The sequence below is a fragment of the Gymnoscopelus microlampas genome (assembly GCF_963454915.1).
Source record: "Gymnoscopelus microlampas genome assembly, chromosome: 17".
NCBI lineage: Eukaryota > Metazoa > Chordata > Actinopteri > Myctophiformes > Myctophidae > Gymnoscopelus > Gymnoscopelus microlampas.
The window spans coordinates 40,599,220-40,624,207 of NC_139954.1; the positions used below are offsets into that span (position 1 = coordinate 40,599,220).

The 24,988-nt window shown below is 44.4% G+C and overlaps 1 protein-coding gene across 3 annotated transcripts in view; it reads left to right on the top strand.

The window, feature by feature from the left end:
- The window catches only part of erbb4b (erb-b2 receptor tyrosine kinase 4b), a 623,270-nt gene that overhangs the window by 433,431 nt on the left and 164,851 nt on the right, over positions 1 to 24,988 (top strand). For all 3 annotated transcript variants that reach the window (XR_014602804.1, XM_084085440.1, XM_084085441.1), the window contains exons 12-14: positions 3,727 to 3,926; positions 10,738 to 10,870; positions 19,704 to 19,797. Coding sequence is in view for 2 of the 3 variants with exons in the window: in XM_084085440.1 (XP_083941566.1) it covers positions 3,727 to 3,926; positions 10,738 to 10,870; positions 19,704 to 19,797 (427 nt within the window). In the remaining variant the exon portion in view is untranslated. The remainder of the gene's footprint in view (positions 1 to 3,726; positions 3,927 to 10,737; positions 10,871 to 19,703; positions 19,798 to 24,988) is intronic.

Genomic DNA, 24,988 nt, shown 5'->3' on the forward strand with positions numbered 1-24,988 from the left:
TGTGCGTGCGTCCGTCCGCGCGCTCACATGCACATGAGGGAATGTTCTGTGTCTAACCCCAACACGCTGCACGGAAAATATCAAAATTTTCCCAAAATTGCATTCACTTGAAACACCTGAAAATGTTTATAAGTGGTCACTCAAATTGCTGGATCTCCCGATTGTTGAATAGATGAAAGGAGGTATGCCCATTTGTACTGAATCTATCGTCGCTGTCGGGCAGAAACCGCTCATCTCCTACTTCTAACCTTTTTGTGTTTTTGCGTAAATGAACGCCCTACTTGATCATACCACAGCGTCACACAAAAGCATCAAAGTAGCAGGTTTACACCCAACAGAGACTATATATAAATTCAGTTTCACTTAGGGATTAAATGCCTTGCTCAGGGACACCGGCACCGCATGCATTGCGGGGGCAGCAATGTATCATAGGATACAGCCATTTAGGGTATACACATTTGAAACACACAAGCCTTTCTACAAGATAAAACATTTAAACAATGATAATCAAAAGTGTACAATGAGTGAAAATAGCACATATACAGTCTCATGTCAGGATGCAATATACACTGTGAGCTTGTCGATTGACTATTTTGTGTATTTGGCGTATACGACAAAGTGCAAAGCGCTTAATGTGCTTAAAACAGCCCAGTAATCGCGATTCAATATTGAAATTCAAATTGTGTGAAGAAAGACAAAAGTGTGGAGCGTGATCAATGGAGCACTGTGAATGCTGGCTGTGTGTGTGTGTGTGTGTGTGTGTGTGTGTGTGTGTGTGTGTGTGTGTGTGTGTGTGTGTGTGTGTGTGTGTGTGTGTGTGTGTGTGTGTGTGTGTGTGTGTGTGTGTGTGTGTGTGTGTGTGTGTGTGTGTGTGTGTGTTTAGGGCAGGGTGTCATCCACCTACAGACAGAGGCACCGGGCGGCCCACACTACAAATTACGGCCTGCCATGTACCCCCTCGCCCCCCCCCCCCCCCCCCCATTCTCTCAGGAGGTCGACCCCGCTAACATCCCCCCTTCCTCACCCCCTGACAGCTCTGACACCAGCAGCCCGGGCTGCTGTCACTCCACACACACACTACAACAAGCACACAGGGTGGACGGGGTGGGGAGGAGGTATAGAGGAGGGAGAGGGAGGTATGAAAACAGGAACAGGCTTGAGTGAAAAACGTATTTTCCGCCATCGCCGTCGGGCGGAAACCTCTTATCTCCATATTCTAAGTTTTTCTGTTTTTGTCCCCCCGTAAATTAACGCCCTACGTCAGGGGTCTTCAACGTTTTCAGGCCAAGGACCCCCTAGCTGAGCGAGAGATGAAGCAGGGACCCCCTCTATATTGTATAAAATTGTGTCAGATTCAACTTTTTTTGTTTACTTGGTCTGCTCTTTTTTCCCTCTACACCAAACACCTCTTTGCCAAAAATAGCCGATCTACAAGCTCACAACGCCTTGCAGCGTGAGGCGTTGTGAGCTTGTAGATCGGCTATTTTTGGCTAAAGTTTTCCTCAGAAAAGGGATGTTAGGGTTCAAAGTAGTTAAGGTAAAAAAAAAATCATATCACACAAAGATTTGGCAGACCCCCTGTAGTAACTCTGAGGACCCCCTAGGGGTCCCGGACCCCCTGTTGAAGACCCCTGCCCTACGTGATCATACTACAGCGTCACACAAAAGCATCAAAATAATTTGAGCGGTTTTGGACATATGAGGTTTCCACTCGACAGAGACGGTTTGACAATTGGAGAGAGAGAGGAAGAGAACCAGAAACAAAGAGAACAGGGGTGAGGCAAAACAAAAAAAACGGAGGAGGAGAGGGACGGAACTGTGGAGAAGTCTAGAGAGGAAAAGAAGGATGGTGGTGCGGTGCATATAGGAAGAGATGGAAGAGAAGGGAGATAAGGGTGAGAGAGGTGAGATAAGTTGGGGTGGCTGAATGGAGAGAGAGAGAGAAAGGGGGGGCATAGAGAGCTCAGCTGTTATTCCTGTGTGGCCTTTTACTAAGTGGGGAGCTGTCTTCTTGTTATGTTGACTGTCCTTGTCTGTGAAGGGGGGTGTGTGTGTGTGTGTGTGTGTGTGTGTGTGTGTGTGTGTGTGTGTGTGTGTGTGTGTGTGTGTGTGTGTGTGTGTGTGTGGGTGGGTGGGTGGGTGGGTGGGTGGGTGGGTGTGGGTGTGTGTGTGCTAGAAAGAGAAAAAGAGAGGAAAAATAGTTTTTTGATGGGAATGGTGAGTCAGAATCATTACATGGTTGTTTAATAAGCACCCAACACACACATACAAAACCTTGCCCAGATAATACCTTGTCCTCATTCTTGCAAATCCTTATAAAATGAAGTTGACCGCGACCGCGTCATTTCTATTACTGCCATTATGGCCTCATCATGTAAAGTGGTTCATCATGTACGTACTGTACCTAGTCTCTTCAGCCACACTGTTGACTCACACAATGTTCAAATCGTCTCTGTCGGATGGAAACCTCATATGTCCAAAACTGTTACTTTTAAGGATTTAAATAAAAAAATAGCAAAAGTAGCAGATCTACAAGCTCAAAACACGTCACTTCATGCTGTGTTTCGAGCTTGCGGATCTGCTACTCTTGATGCTTTTTGCGTGACGCTGTAGTATGATCAGGTAGGGCATTAATATACGAAAAGAGATACGAGGTTTCTGCCCAACAGCGACGAAATGCTTCCGTCATACAGCCTGTACAACGGAAGCGCTGAAAATAATTGATCAAAGCATAATATAGCTTGCTGCTTATAATAATATATAATATATTTTAAAGATACCTTGATGAAAATCCTTGATGTCACCTCGTTCCAACAGCTGTTTAATGTGTGTGCAGACTTCACTGGCTGTTCATTGTAGAAATCATAGCTTTTATTTCCAGCGCGTCACATCAAGAAGAGGAAAGACATGTCCGTCAAAGCCTGATCGCACCGCCGTCATTAAGCTGTTGACTGACGTGCGTGACACCCTGTTTAAAGTGGAAGAGACATGGTTTGACTCCCTGACGATGAGATATGACAGCCGGCATAGAATGGAGTACAATGGGCTAAAATAATACAACACTGGTCCCCATCATTCAAAACTTTGCTTTGATAGGACCCATCGTGGAGACCGGATTGGGACCTTGTTTGATTTTTTTCTTCTCATCTTGCTACATTATCCTCTAACTGTATTACTTCTCTCCCCTCTGATCTTTCCATCCTATCTGTCTGTCCATCATTCTATCTATATCAAACTGCACCCCTCTCATCCCTCCTTCTGTGTTCCATGTCCTTTGACTATTGAAACATCCTCTTCTCTTCTCTTCTCTTCTCTTCTCTTCTCTTCTCTTCTCTTCTCTTCTCTTCTCTTCTCTTCTCTTCTCTTCTCTTCTCTTCTCTTCTCTTCTCTTCTCTTCTCTTCTCTTCTCTTCTCTCCTCTCCTCTCCTCTCCTCTCCTCTCCTCTCCTCTCCTCTCCTCTCCTCTCCTCTCCTCTCCTCTCCTCTCCTCTCCTCTCCTCTCCTCTCCTCTCCTCTCCTCTCCTCTCCTCTCCTCTCCTCTCCTCTCCTCTCCTCTCCTCTCCTCTCCTCTCCTCTCCTCTCCTCTCCTCTCCTCTCTTCTCTTCTCTTCTCTTCTCTTCTCTTCTCTTCTCTTCTCTTCTCTTCTCTTCTCCTCTCCTCTTCTCTTCTCTTCTCTTCTCTTCTCTTCTCTTCTTCTCCTCTCCTCTCTCCTCTCCTCTATATACAGTGGGATCTCCCTGTTGGTGCTGAAGCAGCGGGGCATCTCCTCGCTGCAGCTGCAGTCTCTGAACGAGATCAGCGCCGGCAACGTGCACATCGCCGAGAACAGCCAGCTCTGCTTCTACAACACGGTCAACTGGACCAGCCTGTTCCGTGCCGACAACCAGAAGGTCCTCATCCGCAACAACCGCAGCCCACAGGACTGCTGTGAGTCTCTACAGTATAACAAATACCTTAATCATATGGGGTTTAAGTGGTTAGGGATATTTCCACATGTCCTCTCATCAAGTTGTAAACTTTGACATGAGGGGGAGGCGGGGCCTTTACGTTATTTGCAGAGTAGTCTGGGAGGCATTGCGTCGGAGCTTGGACAGCAGGGGCGCGGCCACTGCGTTGTGATTCAAATCAACAGCCAATGAAGAAAAGGAGGCGGGATCCACATGCAGTGGGTGTTGCATCTAAATAGGATCGACGGGAAGCAATTTCCCCTTGAGAAATTTCGGCCGCCATTGTTGTGTACTGCTGTTTGCCTCTCGTCTGACTTTTTAGACGAGTTGCACAGCTCTCAGACCGGTAAGAGGCGTGTCCGCTCGGATTCTGAGCGTAAGTTACATCCCGCCCACAAATACCAGGGCTCTGGCCCAGAAGTTCCTCGCCAGAGCTGGCGAAAACTTCTGGGAACTCAGATTATTTGCAGAGTCCTCTAACGTAGTGAGTGTAGGAGCCTTATCACTCCGCTCGGGCGCAACCATTTTTCAGCCAATAATTAAGTGTTTAAATTGTGGCGATTTACGAACGTAACTTGGTTTCATCACTTTCAGATGTGATCGTTGAATTAATGATAAAAAGCCCCCCCCCCAAAAAAAGTATTGTTTGTGAATTTGAGGTGACGGAGCACCTTCTAGATTTGCCGGAGCTCAAGCAGGCAGGTATACTGGAGCTCGGCTCCGGTCCGCTCCGGCACAAATTGCTCCCCTGCCTGTGGGTCTCCATGACCCCTGTTGCTAAATGTTTTTCTCTGGGACTATTTACGCCGTTTGTCCATTATCCCTGGCAGCTGTGTCAAAGAGTTGTGCTGTTGACATTGTAAAGTCATAGCTAACAACTGCTCTGGAGCACACAGCGAGCTACAGCCCAGCTCAGGGCCAAAGGCAGGGTGAATGCACTTTAAGAACATGCCGTCTTTTTTAGCACACAGTTTGAAAAGATCGTCGGTGTGACGAGCCACTCGCTGAGAGGCTATGCATTCACACATCTTGTAGGCTACGTATTCATTTACCCTGCGAAGGAGTGAACTGTGTCTGTTCTCTGTTGGTTTTGTGTTTTTTGCAAGGAAACGACCAGAAAGACCTGAAACTCCCGATTTTTTTCAGCTACTGTATATAATGTTATCCAAGTGCTACCCTGTAGTGTTATTTATTCCAGAGGCCCACTAAACCCCATGGTTGTTGTCCCTCAGGGCTCTATACTAGTGTCAGCTGTTATTCCTCTTTCTCTTTTCTGTAAATGTAGGGAAAAAATCTTCGCTGAAAACAGTGTGAGCTTTGAGATCTACCATTTTCAGCAAAAGCCTTCCCCACAATAAGGATGCTGGCGTTTAAGTGGTTAACAAGTAAATGCATTTTGAGTGCGAAGACAAAAAGAATAACGTACAATAACAATAAGTTCCTCTTTAGATAGCTTAAAGTGATGAAAGCTCCTTAAAAAAAACACAATCCTGTACACGGTTTGGTGAGAAAATTAGGGGGGAAAACGGGAAGCTAAAATAAGCTGCAGGGGGGGCTTTTAAAAACCTGATTCCAAATGAGTAACGCATACCACTCACTGGTGGGCTCCCATCTCTGCCCATGGCTACATGCTCGCATCTGGAAGAAGACAGCCACGCGTCTACCCGCTATTTAATTTACATTATTCCGTCTCTCACTTGGTTTGTACCAAGACATTTCACTGTCTTTCTCATTTGCACAGAAAGTTCAGAAACTGCTTCCATAATTGTTTTCTAATTACACTAATTAACCAGCAGAGCCAGGCAAGGGCACTCTACCATCACCGCTATGTAACGAAGGGAAATAAGTTTAGTTAATTTTTTTTTAAATTACTTTAAAAAAAATGTTGTATTCTGTCACTGCCAGCGGTGTTGAGGAGCATTATTCATTGATGTATTCCGTTCATTAATGAGCCAGTGTTTGCATTATTGAGGCATAGTCCCTCCTCATCTTCTCCCACTCTTCTCCCCTGGGCACCTGTTCACCATCATACACACTCTTATACACTTTGCTGACTTTCGGGGGCATAGAAAAGAGGACACACTCAACTCTCCTTCATTATGACTGTGTGTGTGTGTGTGTGTGTGTGTGTGTGTGTGTGTGTGTGTGTGTGTGTGTGTGTGTGTGTGTGTGTGTGTGTGTGTGTGTGTGTGTGTGTGTGTGTGTGTGTGTGTGTGTGTGTGTGTGTGTGTGTGTGTGTGTGTGTTTGTGAGATGATGCGCCTAGGTCTAGCACCCTTACCACGCAGAGGACATTGCAAAGGAGAAGTGCGTGCGTGCATGTGTTTATAGATGATACACATGACCGAGCCTAGCAGGGAATTGGAGAGAGGGCAGGTCTAGCAGAAGGACATGCAGCACAAAAGGGAAAAAAAACGTGTGCATATGCTGTAAGTGTTTGTGCATATTAGCTATTCAACGCAGGCAGGGGGGGGGCAGGGCAGTTTGTTGCTGCCGTTGCTTTGCTGATCATTATCACTCCCCGCGCGTCTGAACCGACCCCCCACCACCACCCAAAGGTGGACAGAGATCATTTCCCCCAGCTGCCTGCCTACGCTCATTAGCCTTTTCAATGGCCGCTCGCCTTTCAATGATGCCTTTGATAAGAGTGAAGAGGAGCGATAGAGAGAGAGACAGATAGAGAGAGAGAGAGAGAGTGTGTGTGTGTGTGTGTGTGTGTGTGGGGAAGGACACGAGAGTCTCCCGCTGCAGCGGTCGCGTCGCCCACCCCCCCCCGGTGTGACCACCTCGTTTTACGTTTCCAATTTCCCCCCGGGCCATCTTCTTCACTCGCCTTTGATCTTTTATTTCATCCCTGCAGTTATTATGGAGTGCATGGATTCATTCATTCACGTTTTTCCTTTCTTTTTTCCCCACACACACACTTGTTTTGACATTTCTTCCTTTTCGTTCCTTCTGTCATAATCGTCGCTGTCTGGCAGAAACTCAGTAATCTCCATATTGTAACTTTTTGTGTTTTTTTGTAAAATAACGCCCATCTTGATCATAGCCTACTACAGCGTCACACAAAAACTATAAAAAGTAGCAGATCTACAAGCTTCAAAAGCAAAGCGTTTCGAGCTTGGCGATCTGCTACTTCTGCTATTTTTTCATTTGAATCCCGAAAAGCAACTGTTTTAGACATAATACGGATTCCACCCGACAGAGACGATATTTCTTTTGTTCCCCATACATAAACACTCCCCCCTTCTTTGGATTCAACCGGGGTTGAGGTGGTCTCTTGGGGGTGATGGGGGTCACCTCAGGGGGGGGGGCAACATGTGACCGCGTGATCAGGGGTACGTCAGCGGTACCCTGAGGCTTTCCTTGACCCCCACCTCCACCCACCCCAGGGAGGGAGGATGGAAACGGCCCTATTTTCTTTTACAGAATACAATTTTTCTTCTCAAGTCCAATTTTCCTCTGTCGTGGATTGAACGCGTAACAAACAACCCCAAAACACTGACCTACTTCTTCCACCGCACTTCTTGTTTTTCCTTGTTTTATTTTTCTCTCTCTAAGCCCCCTGTCCCTCTCCCCATGTTTCTGCTGTCTGGTTGGTTTAGCTATGGAGCTGAAGCTCTGTGAGCGCTGGAAGACCAACAGAGGTGCTTTTGTCTCCTGTGAAAGGGAATGCTTTCATACTTTGCCCTCAGATGGAAGACTCTTGATCTGTTCTCTTCTCTCTCTCTCTCTCTCTCTCTCTCTCCCCCCCCCCCCCCCCCCCCCCCCTTCTACCTCTCGGACTATCTCTCTTTCGAAGCATTCTGGACATGGTTGTGGCTGAAAACCACAAGCTTGCCCCCTGGCTTACATCTGGCCAGCACCTCAAAGAGAGAGAGAGAGAGGGCAACGATGATAGCTGTGTCTGACTCTGAGAGTGGAAGAGAGGAGAGGAGAGGATAGGAAGAGAAATCAATGGAGCAGAAACAGAGAGAGTGCAAGTGGGGAAGGCTTCATCGAGAAATAGGTCAGGACACAGCGAGTCGTAAAACCTGCCAGCGATCGTTTCTTGTAGCAGGAAGAATTATCCTCCGATACGTACTCGAAGATAACTCTTCTCAATGGTTCTCCAGTATCTTCACACCACCTGTGTTCCACAGCCTCCATTTGTACTTTACTGTAAAATTGTGACCTTTGGGAGAACGCTGTGGTGAAACTGAAAGTCAAGACATGAGCAGAGAATAACAAACAAAATGAATAACAACACATATGCTAGCATAGCAGGAAATACAGTCAGGTGATGATCCGATAACGCTCTGCAAGTTTCCTCAAGCCTTTTATTGTTCACTGCTTGTTCAGCCAGGTCACAGGTTCATAAACACAGTTGTGAAACACAGAATTAATTTGCTGTTACAATAAAACATCAATCCCAAATAGACATGTAATCATTTATAACTGCAAAGTAACTAGTAACTTAAGTTTTCAAATAATTGTAGTGGAGTAAAAGTACAATATTTGCCTCTGAGATGTAGTGGAGTGGAAGTTAAAGTATAGACAATTGGAAATACTCCAGTGAAGTAAAAGTACCTCAAAATTGTACTTAAGTACAGTACTTGAGTAAATGTAGTTAGTTACTTTACACCACTGGAAACGGTTCCAAATGTGATGGAAACCGGAATCCTCAATGTTGGATAATACGGTTCCACCGGTTCCAGAATCCCAACCCTACTCTGAACCCTGGCTGCACGAAGGAAGAAAGAATTCCCCGAGAGTGAGATAGCAAGCCGGCCTGTCTGTCTGCATGCAAGTCTCCAGTTAGGGGATGATGAAGTTTTCGGGGGTTGGATTTTGTTGTCGTTCCCCTTCCTTGCGCCTGCATTATACCCATCATTAAGTGTGCGTGGCAGCTGCAGGTGCTGCCGAGCCCCCTCTCCTCTCCAGTGCCTCGTCACTGTTGGCTCAGCAGTATTGTAATGAGGCAACACAGCTGTCTCCTCAACCTAGCTCCACCAAATCTCTAACCCCAGCTCTGCGGTGGGTCTGTGTGTGTGTGGGTGTGTGTGTGGGTGTTTGTATTACTATACTTGTGAGGACCAAATGTAAATGCACAAGTATAGTAGAAATTGAGAAATAGACGTTGTGAGGACCATTTTCCTGAGACGGCTAAAATTCCCCAAATTTGTTAAACATGGCTTTCGTGAAATCGCCATCTTAAACTGTTGATGACCTCACAAGTATATACAAAGCTGTATTACACGCAAGCACGCACACAAACACACAAACTGCCTAAACTAAAATGCAACTTAGATAGCATGTTATGTAGACAGATGCCAGGTCATTGTTGATGTGGCATCCAAGTGTGTATAGTTTCAATGTACAGATTACAGATTTTCTTTTTAGCCACATCATTAGCCACACCACACGCCATAACCCCCCCAAACCCCCCCCCCCCCCCCCCATCTCTCTCTCCCTCTCGCCACATTTTTTTCTTACTTACTCAACTTAGTTTGGGAGATCATATCCAACCACTGCACCGCTGCTAGTTATATTGTATTAATATACCGACCATACAGGATAACATACTCTACCATACAGGATTGGTTGAAATAACATTTTATTCATTCAAATAAGTTCAGACGTCACGTTTTCTTTCTATAATATTTTCGGTTAATTACCCAGCCTATTGTCTCTCCCGTTTCTCTCCTACACAATACCTACTGTCTACTGTATCAAATACTGTTTATTTTTTTTACTGTTACTGTAGTTTTTTACTGTTTTTTCTCTTCTCTTTGTACCCTTCTAGTAATGTTTATACGTGCTCTTTTTTGTAATGTTGCTTGGTTTCTGTATGGGGACTACGGATGGAAATTAGCATTCTTGCTAAATCTGGTGTATTTACACGGCATTTTATGTGTGGTGTTCATTAATAAATAATCCAAATAAACGTATAAATAACTAAATGCAAAGGCAGCTCAACAGCCAGCTGTCTCTTTAGAAGAAAAAAAGTGTTTATATAGGAGTCAGCCGCCCACAGTTCTGTGCGTTTATGAGCTGGTATGCAGGTGAGGTCGTAAAAGCCTCCTAGCATGTTGCTGTCCAGCAGAAACCTTGTATCGTCATATAAAAATGTATGTCCTACTTTGCCATACAACAGTGTCGCATGAAAGTAGCAAAAATAGACAATCTACAAGCTCACAGCGCGTTGCAGCTTTTTTTGAAAAGTAACAGATTTGGACATACAAGGTTTCCACCTAACAACAACAACAATAGCACGTTAGCATTTGACAAGGCATGTCTCTGATAGATAGATAGATAGATAGATAGATAGATAGATAGATAGGATATAGTCCATTCAAAGACAAACTGACTGACTGACCGGTCAATGAACTTGAGGTGAAGCAGTTTTTTTTCCCCCATTTTTTTTTTTGGTGTACTGTAGACTGACAGAGCATGGGTCATTAATATTTTAATTATATGCAAATATATTTAGATCATATTTTTATGTATTTCAGAAATGCATGCATGTATGAATGCATGATATAATTTTAATCCCATGTGTTACGTGTGTGTGTGTGTGTGTGTGTGTGTGTGTGTGTGTGTGTGTGTGTGTGTGTGTGTGCGCGTGTGCGTGTGCGTGTGTGTGTGTGTGTGTATTCTCTCCATTAATGAGCCAGTGTTTGCATTATTGAGGTGGTCATCTTCATCTTCTACTCTTCTCCCCTCATACACACCACTCTTATACACTTGGCTGACTGTGTGTGTGTGTGTGTGTGTGTGTGTGTGTGTGTGCGTGTGCGTGTGTGTGAGCAGCCGTGGAGCGCATGGTGTGTGATATGCTGTGTTCAGACGCAGGGTGCTGGGGTCCCGGTCCAGACCAGTGTCTCTCCTGCCGATATTTCAGCCGCGGACGCATCTGCGTGGACACCTGTAACCTGTATGAAGGGTGAGTGACACACACGTTTGTATTGCTATACTTGCGGGGACCAAACATTTTTAGGACGGCATTGAAAATATCAGAAAATAGCCTCCAAAAAAATGCCGGAAAATAGCAGATGTACAAGCTTGTAGATCATCCATTTGTCGGTGTACATTGCCACACAGCTAACATAGGGAAAACTCTAAACCCCCAACAACCCCTAAACCTAACCTCTAAATCACACACACACACACACACACACACACACACACACACACACACACACACACACACACACACACACACACACACACACACACACACACACACACACACACACAGCTGGTGTGATGGATGGACAGGCAGATGGAGGGATATATTGCAAGCCGTCATGTTGTAAAATATAACATGATGCTAGGGGACAACTGCTTTAATGGATAAACAGATATAATGGATTCATAATAATCTGTACAGTAACGTAACAACGTTGAAATGCGCTAGTTTAAAACACAAAGAAAATACAAATGATATTCCTACTTTCCTGTTGATAATGGTGTTGGTACAATCACAGTGAAAGGCAAGGCATGGCAGCTTTATTTGTATTGCACTTTTCATACACCAAGGCATTCCTCAGTACTTCCACAGAACAACACAGATACAGTATTGCGAAATATTTGCACTCAAAAAGTGCAACATTACAGGCCAACATTACAGAAGACAAAGGGAGAGCAAGAAATAACCCCACTTTTAGGTGCACCAAATAAATGAAAAATAATAACAGTAATTAAAAACAACATTAAAATGAAAGATATTAATGAAAAACCCTGCCAATAACTCCAGCACTCCGATGCCCCCCCCCCCCCCGCTCTCTCTCTCTCTCTCATTCATCTACTGTATTTTCTTTTTTCTAAGCAGCACAGTACTTTCCCTTAATGAATCATCTAAGAAAAACAACCAACTCCACAGGTGCCCATGGGTCATAAAAAATAACATATATTTCTAAAAGGATAAAAAGTAATTAAAAACACCCCTTCCTTGGGGGGGCTTCCAATGTGGCTGGGCATAGATTTTTTTTTTTTTTGTAAAAAAAAAAAAGTTTTCAATGACAATATTTACCTTTCCCTTCTTATCCTCGTTCGGGTTGATTTCATTAGATGTACTCCCCCCGCCTTGTCGATCTGCTGTTATCAAGGAGTCTAGACAATCACAGCTCTGTGTGCGATATGGCAGCAGTATAATGTCTGTGTGTGTGTGTGTGTGTGTGTGTGTGTGTGTGTGTGTGTGTGTGTGTGTGTGTGTGTGTGTGTGTGTGTGTGTGTGTGTGTGTGTGTGTGTGTGTGTGTGTGTGTGTGTGTGTTTGTGTATGTGCCTGCGTGCATACATGTTGAGTTTTTTTTGTGTGTGTATGTGATCATCTGGAAGGTGACAGCCAGCATAGCAAAATCCACGGTGCTCATTTATCTATTGGAACTCTGAGTGTAACCAAATGGACCCCATCCCCCCATGACATGTTAATTACTTTAACCCTATTTTTGAAAAATCTAGAACAATGGGAAAATGTTGTGTATTTTTATGACAACACAAATCTTTTATGGGGGTCCCTGGCACAAAAGGGTCCCTCGCACATTTGGTGGCGACGCTGTAGCAACTCTGAGAACCCCTAGCCTAGAGGTCCCGGACCCCCTGTTAAAGCACTAGAATCCCGAACTTCCCCGCGAATCGACGGTCGGGAGGACCCAAAATCGGGCAAATTATCCTCTAGTGTCGGTCCTGCTTTAGCCACAGAAATGACCCCCTCCCATCAAGGGGACCTAAAAAATGCCCCCATAAAGTCAGGTTTTTCAGGTTTTACTATCCCTGTGGGGACTTTTGGTCCCCACAGGGATAGTAATACCCTTTGCACACATGTGCACACATACAAACACACACACACACACACACACACGCACACGCACACAGATGCACATGCTCGCGCGCAAAGTGGCACCGTGTCGCATTGCGACACGTTGTGAGCTTGTACTGTAGATCCGCTATTTTCACTATATCCTAAGACAGGGGTCTTCAACGTTTTCAGGCCAAGGACCCCCTAGCTGAGAAAGAGATGAAGCAGGGACCCCCTCTATATTGTATGAAATGTAACGTTTTTTTTTTACTTAGTCTGCTCTTTTTTCCCCTCACCAATAGCCTCTTTCTCAAAAATAGCTGATCTACAAGCTCTCAACGCCTCGCGCTGCGAGGCGTTGAGAGCTTGTAGATCTGCTATTTTCGGCTAATGTTCCCCTCAGAAAAGGAATTCTAGGGTTCAAGTGGTTAATGTAAAAAAACTAAATCCTATCACACAAAGATTTGGCGGACCCCCTGTTGAAGACCCCTGTCCAAGAGGTGCATTCGTAGTGGAGTCAAAACTACAATAATTGTCTTTGAAATGTAGTGCAGTTAAAGTCATAAGTATCCAAAAAAGAAAAAAAAAACTCAAGGTACAAATACTCAAAAAGACGTACTGAAGTACAGTACTCAAGTAAATGTTACTGTCTGTCCACCACTGACGGTATATATACTCCCACGTGAGTGATTGTGCTCTAGGCCTTCTCTCTGTGTTGCCACTGCATCTTCTCTGATGGAGGACAACCTGCAGCCAGCGCCTCAGAGAACTGTTGAAGGATACTACGAACCCTTGAGGACCCTTGACGGACGGACGCCACATTGAGAGGGCAGGGGGGCTAGGCGTGTCACTGCGTGTCACAGTCACTGCTTGCGCACGGGGCCACGCCCTGCCTACCTGTCCACCTGCACGCCCAGCACCACCGACACACTGACTGACTGACTGACTGACTGACATCCCTGCGATGCACTTACCTACTCCCAGTGGTTCTCAAACATTTTCATGTCAAGGGACCCCCCCAAGTTGATCTTTATTAGGCTGCGGACCCCCATCTGAAAAATATTTTGTGCCAGGGTGGGTCCCCTAGAATTGTCTCCTAAATTATTCCAACTTTTTCAAATCCTTTTTTTCAAAAATAGCAGATGTACCAGCTCACATGCAACGTGTGAGCTTATAGATCGTCTATTTTTGAATATCCGAAGTATAGATTTGAGTTAGTGGATAAAGTGGTTAAGTGGATAAACTGATGGGGGACTAGCTGGGGACCCCCTGGAACCCGTCCAAGGACCCCTGGGGGTCCCCAGACCCCACTTTGAGAACCACTGACCTATACCCCTCACCCCGCTGCTAGTGATGCGCAGGTCTTTTTTTTTTTTACCCAAGCCATTATGAGAGACCCACCAGACCCGGAAAAATATGTGTTCATCAACGACCCAAACCTGATGCTGTTATAACTGAGTTTGAAGCTCTTACCCGAACGCGCCTGGCGCCATGGGTTTGGGTGGACCTGTGCATCACTACTGGCCACTCTCCCCAACAATGCCTGTAGTATAATACTGTATACTGTACAATATCTGGCATGGTTATTCTTGTGTTAATAACAATGGTTCTCAGCCGGTCTGCCGGGAATTATGAGAAAGTCAGGGCTGCAGAGAATATTCGAATATCTCCATATTCAAACACAGCGTCACACAAAAACATCAAAACTCTTTTGAGCTTGTAAAGTAACAGTTTTGGACATACTATGCTGCCCTCACGCCTACTGTACGTTGCACCGCCACTTCGACTCCTTGGCCCTTTTATGCTCATATATGGAGATCCCTGATGTCATCAGTATATGCTCATATATGGGCATGCTGATATGGCCATATATGGAGATAGCGTACAGTATGTGTATCTGTCAGTCCTCGTCCCTTTTATGCCCACATGATCCCTGATGTGATCAGTATGAGCTCATATATGCAGGGCACGCCCCCTTTTGTGCCCATATTTGGAGCTGAGTGATTTGTTTGTGCCTGATGCCATGACGACACATTGAGGTTAGACAACACACTCCATACTTGGGCATAGCTGCATTGGGAACTCCTTATATGGTCCTCCCTTAAGATAACTTTAATAGAAGATAGGATGAGGTTTCCACCCGACAGAGACGATATAATGGGTCCTAACTTTAGTGTCAAAACGGAACTTGTGTCCGAATGGAAACCAGTCGAGATCCGCTGATCTATGGATGTTATTCTATCTATTGTGCACGATTCTGGATCTCTGGAAACCCAGGATATAATAATGGCTCACGGCAAATATTTGCAGAAAGAAGGTGTAATTTACTTTTACCTCTAAAATGCTTTCACGGGGACTGTCTAGCAAGATGAATAAAAGTGGACCATTGAGGTATCCTTATTTTTATAAAGCCGCTGCTAATTATTTGTTAGCCCAGGTCTGCCTGCCTTTTTTTTTGTGTCCGCTAAAAGGATATTCAAGGTTTTGTCTGTGTGGCACGTTCCCAAAAATAAGTATGCAATGCATCAGCGAGCGCCTGCTTTGCATAATATTGTAAAAAGAAAAAGAAAAAAAACCTGCTAATGATAATCTGTATGGCCTTGCGTCCAGGGAGAGAGCATGAATGTTTATCACGCTCCAACCTTTCTCACCCTAATAGGGCGAGAGAGGAGAGAGAGAGAGAGAGAGAGAGAGAGAGCAAAACGAGCAAGACAAGAGAGATAGACTAAACCTGGCTCCAGTCCCTGAATCGCTATAGCCTCGCATTCAGGGTCTGGTGACGCTGTAGAAAGGCAGTGTTTTCTTGGTTGAAAATCTAACCGGCGGCCCGGCCCAATCGGAATAATCCAGTATGAACCAAATGGCTCTATATATTGGACAGAAATACTTACTTCCTTCACAGGTGTTACCAATGATACTAATGAAGGCTCTGTTCCATTTAGTGTAGCACAGTGGTTCTCAAACCTTTTAATTTCAGAGACCCTCATAACTCTGTGAGTGTACAAATGGAACCAAATGGACCCTCTCAGAGTTACACACCCGTAAGGGTTCATTTGGAATTGGAACCCCCTCAAGGAACCATGAGGGTCCTTGGACCACACTTTGAGACCCACTGGTGTAGCAGAGTGTTTCCAGTGAGCCAACATATCACAATATCAGCACACTGACTCTTTTTGACCAGAATGGAACAGAGCCTTCATTAGTATCATTGGTAACACCTGTGAAGGAAGTGAGGAAGGAAGAGGCCCAATTTCTTCATGGCTGCTGTGCGTTGAGCCTATTGAGCCTAGAAAACTGCTGCACTGAGAGGGCTTTCAGACTGAATAATGAAAAATTCAGGCTGCGTGTCAGGCTAGAGATAGACAGCCATGTGGAAAAAGTCTGAAAGACATGGAAACTGGAGAGATAGTCAAGTAAAAAGGGCCCTGCATCCTTCTGCATGCCATGGGATCTCTAGAGTCCCCCCATATAAGCCCCGCATTCAGCCGGACAAAGCCACTCCTCCCCTGCTACCCAGCAGCTTTTTATACCAGCCAGATAAAAGCATAATTAATCCTAATTAGATTTTAGTGCCCCCGCAGGGAAGTGACGACACTATCGTCTATGTCGGGTGGAAACCTCATATGTCCAAATCAATTACTTTTCGTTTCGAGCTTGTAGATCTGCTACTTTTTATGTTTTCGTGTGACGCTGTAGTATGATCGTAGGGCATTAACCCATTAAATGCGGGAACGCATCTCTGTCATTTTAGATGTCTTTTGGCTATTCAAAAATAGCAGATATGCAAGCTCATATGTCTGCTATTCTTGAAAAATCGTGAAAATGTGTGCAAATCTTTGAATATATATATTTTTTTAAGCAGACATTTGTAAAATATTTTGTTCCAGGGACCCCAACACAAAAAGTTAAAACTATGGAGATAAGAGGTTTTTGCCCGACAGCGACGATACGCTTTTCTATTAGACAGAGAGAGAGAGAGAACCCGGGCACACTTGTCATTCCTGAACTGTCCTAGAGGGCCTTGGTCCCCGTGTCCCCCTACGGTGACAAAGGCAGAGTGCCAGCCTCAGCCTGGTCATGTTGAATGACTTTCCAGGGCCGCTCGGCACGGCGGGTGGTGAATTATTATGAGTCTATATTGCCGGGATAAGGGGACACACAACAGCAGAGAGCTGGAGTTAATAGATTTTTGAAAAAGCATTGGGAACCGCTCCCAGTTCTACACTGCGTTTTATTTTAGGGTCGACCCACCCCGTAGTGACAATATCAATATTACAACGACCGTATAATTAGCTGTGAGGCTCGCGGGGGTAATGGGAGGAAATGGAGACACTGTGTGTGTGTGTGTGTGTGTGTGTGTGTGTGTGTGTGTGTGTGCGTGTGTGTGTGTGTGTGTGTATGCGCGTGCGTGCGTTCGTTTGTGTGCACACGCATACATGTATACATACAGTATGCCTGCCTGGCACATCTTAACCGCATGAACCCTGTTTGCGTCCCTATTCTGGTCACGTCATAATACGAGAAGCAAACTAGCAGATCTACAAGCTCACAGCAAAAATTGCACCCGTAAAGGCCCCGTCACAATAGAAAGCCCTGCTGTTCACCGCTCGTCTACTATGCCCACTTGACGCCTCCAATGTGGTTACAGCCATTGTAATGCTGTGTTCACACGGGCAGATACAAAGATACATGCTACCATTCATTTTCAAAGGAAGCCAGCGACATGAAGATACAAAGCAACATCCGACGTTTGTAGCTGCTACAAAAGCTACAAAGCTACACATTGAAGTTGAGCTGGGTTCAACTTCCAGATACAAAGATACTAAACTACAACTGTAGCTATGGAGGATGGCGTCAACGACCGTGTTGAGCAACACAAATACAAAGCGACAGAGCAACAAATATGCTGTGTATCTGTGTAACTTTGTATGTGCCCGTGTGAACGCAGCACAAACAGTGTCTGTGCAGTGTCATGTTCTGCACAGGCTCAGTGAATTGGAAGACACAAATCTATCCGCCAACTCTCTCACTCTCTCTCTCCCTCTGTCTGTCTCCCTCCCTCTCTCTCTCTCTCTCACTCTCTCACGCCTCCTCTGCTCCGGAGATGGCCTCCAAGCTGTTGAATGGTTTCTTATTTAATCGATTGAGCAAACACAGGTGCAGACTGTTGGTGAGAATGGAAAAACAAAACGGGGGGAAAAAAAGCCAACAGGTGTGCAGGTCTGGGTTAAGTGGCCTGTTGAGATGGTTTCAGAAAGAGACATCGCCTTGCTGAGGATGTTGTGAGAGAAGGGAATCTCTCTGACTGCACAGATTGGATGTCCGCTTTGCCCCTTAACCCATTCAATCCGGGAACGCATCTCTGTCGTTTTAGATTTATTTTTGGCTATTCAAAAATAGCAGATCTACAAGCTCATAGCGCGGCCCGCGCTATGAGCTTGTAGATCTGCTTTATTATTGAAAAATCATGAAAATCATTTGTAAAATATTTTGTTCCAGGGACAAACAAATGTTGACGATTATTTCAAAAATAGCATATCTACAAGCTCATAGCATATCTACTATTTTTGAATAGCCAAAGAAATCTAAAATGACACGTTCCCGGATTTAATGGGTTAAATCCAAGATTATTCTTTTTTTTGCCACGGAACGACACAAAACTGTCTCTCTGTCTGTCTGTACGTCACTCTGTCAGTAGTAGATTTGTCCAGTTGTGAAGCTGACGCTTCGCAATGCACACCTCTAGGTTGCCTTGTTTCACTGTCGTTCTGCCTGGTTCCATTGAAAAGTGTTGACGGAATATATCATACATACTGTATCAACAATCATCAAATCATACATAATACAATAATTGTCATAAAAACAAATAAAGACAAGTAAAGAGGTATAAGTTCTAGTTGTTGTTTTTAGATTGGAAATGTTTGACCCATGTTAACAAACTCAAGCATTTGTAAGTCACTGAACTGTGTGTTTATTGGGGAATGAAGCATAGATTTGTTTGGATTTGGAGTCTATATCGTCTCTATCGGGTGAAAACCTCATACGTCCAAAACTGTTACTTTTCACGATTCAAATACGAAAGTAGCAAAAGTAGCAGATCTACAAGCTCAAAGCTTCTTCAAGCTTGTAGATCTGCTACTTTTGCTACTTTTGTGTGACGTTGTTGTGTGATCAAGTAGGGTGTTTTTGCCCGACAGGAATGATATAGTACTGTATATCCATTGTGACTTATAAGACTCCAGTGACTCTGAATTGCCGCAAAACCACAGAACCATCTGTATCAGTATATTTCACAATATCTCTCACATTATTATTGTTTTGCTCTCTCTCTCTCTCTCTCTCTAGACTCTCTCTCTCTCTCTCTCTCTCTCTCTCTCTCTCTCTCTCTCTCTCTCTCTCTCTCTCCCCCCCACCCCCTTCCCATCCATCTCAACTTCCCTCCATCCCTCGCTCCGCCTGTCTTGCCATCTCTCTCTCTGTGTCTGACTCATCCTTTCTCTCTCTTTGTCTCTCACTTTATCTCTCTCCATCACCCCCCCCCCTTCTTTTTTGTGTGTGTGTTTGGGGGGGGGGGGGGGTGATGTCTCTGTCTCTGTCTCTCGCTGTCTCTCTCTTTCTCTCCCTGTCTCTCTCTCTCTCTCTCTCTCTCTCTCTCTCTCTCTCTCTCTCTCTCTCTCTCTCTCTCTCTCTCTCTTTAAGCTTAATTCCTGTACTCAAATGTCTGCCTCCTCGCTTCCGCCGTCATCTGTCCTCCAGCATGGCAGTGTTACGGTGAAATTGGTGACCTGCCGAAATATGTGACAATCGTGTAGACATCACATAACGTCAGCTCAACATAGCGGTATTTAGGCCACGTATTTAAAGAAGTTATGTGAAGTCCACAAGATGGAGGACAGTTGACAGAGGAAACGAGGAGCAGGAATTTTGAGTATTGGAATTCAGCTTTAGTCTCTCTCTTTCTTTCTCTCTCTCCCTCAGGGACATCCGGGAGTACGCCAACGCCTCAGTGTGTGTGGAGTGCGACGGCCAGTGTGAGCGACCCGACGATGACTCTTTGACCTGCCATGGCCCTGTAAGTTTCCCCCAGAGAGAGAGAGAGAGAGAGAGAGAGAGAGAGAGAGAGAGGTTCAGACATTCAGGACACGGACGTCCTGCTCTTCCATATACACTGTCGGAATACTGAGACTTTTTTGTTAGTTTCAATGAGCGTTTTCTTTTTTTCCAATTTAATTGAGCAGTGGAAGGGGCAAAGTGTTTTGAATTCTTCATTAATTAGTTTAAGAATATCGTTGCTGTCGGGCACAAACCGCTTATCTCCATATTCTAACCATGTTTTTTTGTAAACTAACGCCCTACTTGATCATACTACAGCGTCGCTCAAAAGTAGCAGATCTGCAAGCTCGAAACGCGGCGCGAAGCGACACGTTTTGAGCTTGCAGATCTGCTACTTTCGATGCTTTTGAATTTGAATCCTGAAAAGTAACAGTCTTGGACATATGAGGTTTCCACCCGACAGAGACGATATCGGCACTGAAACAGGAACAACATCAGGAACACAGCGAACCTTTTGTTGTCTGATTCATCAGACCATTTTATAAATACACTTTTGTTTTGTAATGGAGTTCAATATCTATATGACCTTCAGGCAGTACCACTCGTCAACCAGTAGTGGTCCTTAGCCTACCACAGAATCTAAATACCTCAATAGAGGCGGAGCAGGGAGACCAAATACACACAAACGTGTCCCGTAGGGTTAGTTATATTGGATTAACATATATACTCTACCATACAGATCAAAATAGCATTGTATTGCATAACATTTACATAGTGTAGCTTTGAGGTCTAAAGAGTATTGGGTGTTCAGAGAAAATGTACTCCCACTGGGTGTAGGGTTAAGCTTTGATGTTAACGCAAGCATGATACTGTGCTACCTACGTTAATTAAGTGGATTTCCAAGGTCAAAGTTCTGTGTGTGTGTGTGTGTGTGTGTGTGTGTGTGTGTGTGTTTGAGCGTGCGCGTGTGTGCATGTGCGTGTGTGCGTGTGTGTGTGTGTGAGAGAGAAACAAGAGAACAGCCATCACTCGGTAATGTCCTTTCATAGATTTATTTGCCTCATTCAGTAGAAAAGCAACGGACGCGTGACGACCTGGTTGGTCTTCCTTCCTGTGTGTGCGTGTGTGTGTGTGTGTGTGTGTGTGTGTGTGTGTGTGTTGAAATGGCAGTCGAGACCGCAATGGCACAATTCCTCAGTTCTCTCCGCTCACCAAAAACATGTAATAATTTGGGACCACAGAGGGCCTCCCTCAGCCCATGATTAATTGTGTTTGCGGTCGCAGCGTGCCTCCCGGCTCCGCCATTGATTATGTCTTATGCTACAAATCAGAGGAATTACCTGATTGTTTCTCGCTATAAACTCAGCCGTAGTAATCTTGCGGTACACATTTGCAGGCTGCGTGTGTGTATGTGGGTGGGTGTTAGGCGTCTATTATGTTTTCGGAGCCAAAAGCTTGTTTGTTTCACCTCAATTGTGAAGACGTTTTCCCACAACACACCCCGCTGGTGTTGCTTTGTGGTTTCTCTCAACGCCCACTACTTTAGAGCTCTGTTTCCCAAACAGTGGGTCACGACCCATTTCTTTCATCCACTGTCTGCGTGCAAGTTCTGTATGTCAGTGGTTCTCAACCTTTTCCGGGCCGAGACCCCCCAACAAATCATATTTGAACTTGGGACCCCCTCACCCTGACAAGCACTTGGAATTGTAGGAGGAGTTGAGGCGTTTGACTAGTTTGACTCGGTTCCACGGATGCTAATTGTAAAAATTGCAAATCTACATGAACCACGCCTCGTAAATTGTAAAAAATAGCAGATCTACATGTTCACTACGCCTCGTGTTGCGACTTGCGAGGCGTTGTGAGCATGTAGATTGGGTCTTTTCAAACATTTTGCCTTTCTTAGGTAATATTTTACAATTTTGTTTGTCAAATGTTTGACATTTTTTTGTTGATTATCTTTGACGCAATAATGGTCTTATTTTTTATTTCATTTTGTATTTTAGCGGTATTAAAAAGGTCTTAAATCTCCTTAAATTGTAACTTTAGAAATGTGCAGTATACCCTTACACTTATACTGTAAGTTGGTTTGTTTACTGTTGAGTGATATCACAAATAGAGTCTATGCGATATCAGTCCAACTTTTCATTCAGAAAAGAATATCCTGTAACTTGAACATTGCTAACTCCCACACAACATCATGGTGAAGCACAGTTTGTTTTACAACATTTGACCGCTTTCAACCTGGCATGCCTATTTTGGGCATGTGATGTTGTTAAAAAATAATCACAACTCACAATGTCCCATTGCAACACGTTGTGAGTGTGTATGTTATTTTTGCTATTTGGCGTATGAGAAGTGTTATAGGACTTAAGGGCTCTCAGCTTTTGTCAGTGGCTGCAAGGGAAAAAAGTTTGGGAACCACATAGTTCCTATAGAGCGTGCCAAAATTCCTGAAAGGGGCGTCAACAAGTGTCTTTTGGTAGCGGCGGACATCTTTGAGGGGTAAAAACCAGGTTGATTTAACATTGCCCAAAGCCACGCCCAATGCCAACGCCCCCCGTGGTGACGACGCGTTGGCACGCTTAATAGCAGTGGTTCTCAAACGTTTTCGTGCCAAGGACCCCAGAAGAGAAGATTTGTGTCAAAATGTCAGCTTAAAAAAAAAAGAAAGAAAATATTCTCTAGATTTTTCAAAAATAGCAGATCTACCTGGTACCCCCCCAGGACCCCTGGGGGTCTCCGGGCCCCACTTTGAGAACCAATGTCCTATATAGCAGTGGTTCTCACACTTTTTCATGTCAAGGACCCCCAAATTGACACATATTAGCCCGCGGACCCCCATTTAAAAAGATATGCCATCGACCCCCATAAGAGAAGATGTTTACGGCTCTAGCAGTGATTCTCAACCATTTTGATTTCAAGGACCCCTTTTAATGGCATTTATATCTCTGGGACCCCAATTTATATTGTAAAATCAATGTTAACGAGTCCATTTGGTTTCATGTGTACACTCTGTGAGTTACAGACCCATAACGGTCAATTTGGGTCCTAACTATCTATCATTTAGCTGTGGACCCTCCTGGAACTCCCTCAAGGACCCCTGGGAGTCTCCGGACTCGACTTTGAGAACCAACCATATAGCATGTGTCCTCCATGCTGTAGAAACCAAAGGCCAAAGTAAGCACACCCAGGAATAGGCTGGTTGGGGCGGTTGCAGCTATACTGTATTTTGGGAGAAGGCACCGAAGCAGAACCAAAGCGAATGAGTCGACCTTCCAGTCCCACAGCCTGTCTGAGAACACTGCCCCCCCCCCCCCCCCCCACACACACACACCAGGCCAGCCACCCTGCACTGTTACTGGTCTCTTCTAATCTTATCCAGCTTTCTGATAAACACAGGATGCTTCAGGATAGATCCTAGCCAGAGGGCATCTGAGCTGCCATGTGCAGTGGTGGGAGAAATACTTCGAATGTGTTTTTCTTTTACTTGTGTAGCAATACCACGATATAGAAAATGAAATATGTTACAAGTAAGTCCTGTATTCCAAATTTTACTAAAGTAAGTAAAAGGGACACAAGTATTGCCATCAAAATATACATACAGTGCCAAAGTAAAAGTACTCAAATTCATCTAAACTTATTTTTAAAATAGCCATAGTATAAAATAGGGCTTACTTGGCTAATGAATGTTTTGCAATAATAATCTAAATCTACAAAGTAACTAGCAATTCAAGTTTTACAATAATAGTGATGGAGTAAAAAGTGCAATATTTGCATCTGAGATGGTGTGGAGTAGAAGTATAAAGTATTTAAAATGGAAATAATCAAGTAAATTAAAACCACCTCAATGTTAAGTTCAGTACTTGAATAAATGTACTTTACATCACTGATGTGTGTGTTACCCTCGTCCCCCTTGTCTGATATTATACAGCAGCCTTCTCACTGTGTATGGGTTGGAACATTACAGTGGGAAGTATTTATTTTCTAAATACTCTTCAACCACTTGAACCCCATGGCACCCCTATTCTGGGGGGGGACATTTTGACGAAGACATTTGGTATAGACGCTCAGCAGTACAAGTACAGTTGCAACTACAGCAGCAGGTTCAAATAGCCGATCTACAAGCTCACAACGTTTCGATGTAGATCGGCTATTTTCCCTATTTTAATAGTAAAAGTAAAAAAAGTTATAAGTGGTAAGGCGGCGAGCAAGATAGAGCCCAGTGTGTTTGTTGTCACTGGGAGATTAGTGTGAGACCAGTTTGATTTGTTTGGCTTGTCTTGCACTCTGTACCGCCTCATAACAGGCCCACAGCCAGCTCACACACACCATAGATGAGGTGACGGGAGGCAGTGATTCCAAGAACAAACCATGGATGATAAGAGCTCTGGTTCTCAATGTGGGGGTTCGGGGACCGCCAGGGGGTCCTTGAGGGGTCTCCGAAAACAACCCCCCCCCCCCCCCCCCCCCATGTCCTCTGAATCTGAATTGGCAAAGTGTCTGAACCAGAAGCACAACAATCCTATTACAGTAGACGCTTTCATAATTATTTTACCATTGACATTTTTGTATTTATTTGTATTTTTTTGATCCGTCAGTTAATGTTTGGGTTGTTAAAGGTCATATCCGGCATTCTATTCACTTGGAAATGAATGAGCATTTTAATAAGGACACGTAATCAGCATGTGCAGGTGTTTTCATCAGATATGTAAAAGGTGTGGGATTCTATTACATGCCTTTGTGTTCCCTAAATTGTTCAGTTAATTAAAACGAGGGTCACAGCCACAGTCATCTCTCATTTGAGATTTCTTTTAATCCAACAACAAAACATTCCTGGCCGGCCAGGCTTCATCATTGAGCTGTTGTTATAGCCAAGTATATTGTTGCATCGGGCAGAAACCTCATATCTCCATATTCTAACTGTGAGTGTTTTTTTTATGCTTTTGAATTTGAATCCTGAAAAGTAACAGTTTTGGACATATGAGGTTTCCACCCGACAGAGATGATATACTCTTAAATAAAAATAGTATAATTAACGAATGAATCACAATTGGCTCTTGTTTCATGTAATGACATCTTGTTCATCAACAGAAACTAATCTAGAAGTGTATTTAGTTTTTAACTCAGGTAATTTGTTAAACCCCTTTCAACCTGGCAACCCTAATTTGATCACCTGCATTGGTGGTCAAAATACTCAACCCCAGTACTTG